The sequence below is a fragment of the Calidris pugnax genome, unplaced genomic scaffold (genome assembly GCF_001431845.1).
Source record: "Calidris pugnax isolate Ruff unplaced genomic scaffold, ASM143184v1 scaffold1007, whole genome shotgun sequence".
NCBI lineage: Eukaryota > Metazoa > Chordata > Aves > Charadriiformes > Scolopacidae > Calidris > Calidris pugnax.
In genome coordinates this window covers 72,187-74,663 of record NW_015091650.1, presented here as the reverse complement: position 1 = coordinate 74,663, position 2,477 = coordinate 72,187, and the positions used below count along the sequence as shown (strand labels likewise).

Below are 2,477 nucleotides of genomic sequence, written 5' to 3'. Positions count from 1 at the left end.
GCTCCCCCCAGCCGGGTTCCAGCAGATCTACCTGGAGCCGCTGCTCAAGTTCCACCTCAGCCTGAAGAAGCTGCAGCTCCACGAGGCCGAGTACGTCCTGCTGCAGGCCATGCTGCTCTTCTCACCAAGTAGGGCCCGTGGGGAGGGGGGGGGCATGGGGGGCATCCCCTCGCCCCCTCTAATGCGGCCCCACACCCCCAGACCACGCCAGCATCGCCCAGCGGGACTTCATCGACCAGCTCCAGGAGAAGGTGGCCCTGACGCTCAAGAGCTACATCGACCACCAGCACCCCATGCCCGAGGGCAGGTACGGGGGGTGCCGGGTGTCGGGGGGGGCTTTCTGGCACAATGGTGTGTGTCCCCCACCACCGCGGGGGCAGTCACCGAGTCTGAGCCAGGCGCTTTCCCCCAACAAAAAAAGGTTTCTCTACGCGAAGCTGCTGCTGCTGCTGACGGAGCTGCAGACGCTGAAGGTGGAGAACACCCGGCAGATCCTCCACATCCAGGACCTGTCCTCCATGACGCCGCTGCTCTCCGAAATCATCAGCTAGACCCCCCACCACCCCCCGGCCCCCGGGGGGACACTGGCCACCACCGCACTTTACAGGGCAAAGTAAAGCTCCTTTATTTTTCCAGGCTCCGTGGCTGCGTGTGCCCGGAGGGAAGCGCAGTGCCGGGGCGAGGAGGGCACCCCGGGCCAGCGCCAGAGGGGTCGGAGCCCCCCATCCTCAGCCCAAAGGTGCCAACGGCCACCACGCGCCGTCACACAGTGTCCCCTGGCCACGAGGGACCGGGTCCCCCCTCCGCGGGCTCCCCCGGCACCGCCGTGCGAGAGTGGGGGTCCTGGCCGGTGCCCCCTGCGGCGCGGTGGCTCCCTGAGCAGGACGGTGGCACGTGCCACCGGCCCCCGCGGCCCCTCAGCCCACGATGACGCTGAAGCCGCAGTGGAAACGGTTCTTCCAGTGGTTGAGGAAGGCGCCCAGAGCCAGGGTGACGGGCAGGGGGGGCAGCTTCTTCTCCAGCACCCCCCCGACGCTCCAGTTACTGTCCAGGAGCCCTGCGGGGGCGGGGTGGGGGGCACAGTGAGGGTCTGGCCAGCGCCGGGGCTGCCGGGTGGCCCCCGTGGCTCCTCGCTCACCTCTGAAGACCATGTTGGCCTGTGGCAAGTTGAGCTGGTAGCCAAAGGCAAAGGTGGTGTCCTGCAACCGTGTGTTGGCCTCCAGCTCCACCCCGACCTGCACCTGAGGGGGGCAAAAAAACATGGGGTCCTGAGGGGGACAGGGACACACGGGGGACAAGGATGTGGGGGGGCCCACGGACGGGACAGGGGGACACACTCACCTGCTCGTTGGCCCGGTGGTAGTAGCTGGCGTGGGCACCACCGTACCCCACGTTCAGCGTCGCCACCCACTTCTGAGCTGGAAAAGGGAAGGAAAGCGAAGGGGGAGGGCACCCCCTGGGGCCAGGGGTCCCCCCCAGGGCCGTGCCCGTGCCCCCCCGGTGCCTGCAGCCCCCCCGTACCCGTGTATTTGCCTGCCAGCGTGAGGATGGCTCCCTCCTCCCCCGGCCGCCGGTGATAAACCATCTCCCCGCCCAGCACCAGGCGGGAGGTGATGCTCTGGAGAAAATGGGCCACCAGGATCACTGCGGGGACACAGCACGGCCCTCAGCGCTCAGCAACCCCCCCAGGGGGGACTCCGGCAGCCGTCGGAGGGGGGGACACACACGCCCCGCTCACCGGACTCGCCGAGGAGGTCGGGGTTGCCCAGCGTGAGGGTGGCGGTGCAGTCATCCCCCCGGTACTCGCCGTCGAACTGCCACGTCACGAACTTGGCCTGGTGTGTCTGTGGGGGGACGGGCAGCGCGGCGGGTCCTGCCACCGTCCCCGCCACCACCGGGGGGGGACTGAGACTGAGACACCCCCCCGGCACCCCCAAACCCGGGGTCTGCTCCCGCCCGGCCCCACCTGGAAGACGGCTTTGGTGCGGAGGCGCTCGGCCACGAGGTGCAGCACCTGGGCGTTGAGGCTGCCGCTGTTGTCCATGTCCCCCACCAGCGTGGGGAAGGCCTGGGGACGGGGCGGGGGGGTCACCTGGGGGCACAGGGACACCCCCACCCCCCCCTTGTCCCTGGACTGAGCTGTGGGCTGGGACCCCCTCGCCCAGGGATAACTGTCACCCACCCTGGTGGCACCTCCGTGACACCCAACCGCCCCCGTTTCAGAGCCTGGCAGCCACCCTGAGGACACCCACCGTCCCAGGACCACCCCGAGGCCACCCACCGTCCCAGGCCCACCCCTGGGCCTCACCTCGGTGGGGCTGAGCTGCCGGTCCCCCACGAAGGTGGCATTGAAGCGGTAGCTGGAGGGGCCGAGGGTGCTCATGTGCACCGTGTGTGTCACCTGCGGGGACGGCCCGTCAGCAGGGGGGTGGGGGACATGCACCACCCCCCATCCCCCCTCCAGCACAGCCCCCGCA

General features: G+C 69.6%; 2 protein-coding genes across 2 annotated transcripts in view; one reads left to right on the top strand and one right to left on the bottom strand.

Moving 5' to 3' along the window:
* NR1I3 (nuclear receptor subfamily 1 group I member 3) overlaps nt 1–632 on the top strand; it is a 3,004-nt gene extending 2,372 nt beyond the window's left edge. The window contains 4 exon segments of the mRNA XM_014961882.1: nt 1–6; nt 9–128; nt 202–307; nt 422–632. The exon segment at nt 1–6 is cut by the window's left edge and continues 134 nt beyond it. Of these exon segments, the coding sequence (XP_014817368.1) occupies nt 1–6; nt 9–128; nt 202–307; nt 422–551 (362 nt within the window). The 3' untranslated portion in view covers nt 552–632.
* The window catches only part of TOMM40L (translocase of outer mitochondrial membrane 40 homolog (yeast)-like), a 3,242-nt gene continuing 1,365 nt past the window's right edge, over nt 601–2,477 (bottom strand). Inside the window, exons 2-8 of the mRNA XM_014961881.1 lie at nt 2,309–2,458; nt 1,967–2,068; nt 1,739–1,844; nt 1,522–1,644; nt 1,342–1,418; nt 1,139–1,241; nt 601–1,057 (exon numbers count right to left, since the gene is read on the bottom strand). Of these exons, the coding sequence (XP_014817367.1) occupies nt 918–1,057; nt 1,139–1,241; nt 1,342–1,418; nt 1,522–1,644; nt 1,739–1,844; nt 1,967–2,068; nt 2,309–2,458 (801 nt within the window). The 3' untranslated portion in view covers nt 601–917. The remainder of the gene's footprint in view (nt 1,058–1,138; nt 1,242–1,341; nt 1,419–1,521; nt 1,645–1,738; nt 1,845–1,966; nt 2,069–2,308; nt 2,459–2,477) is intronic.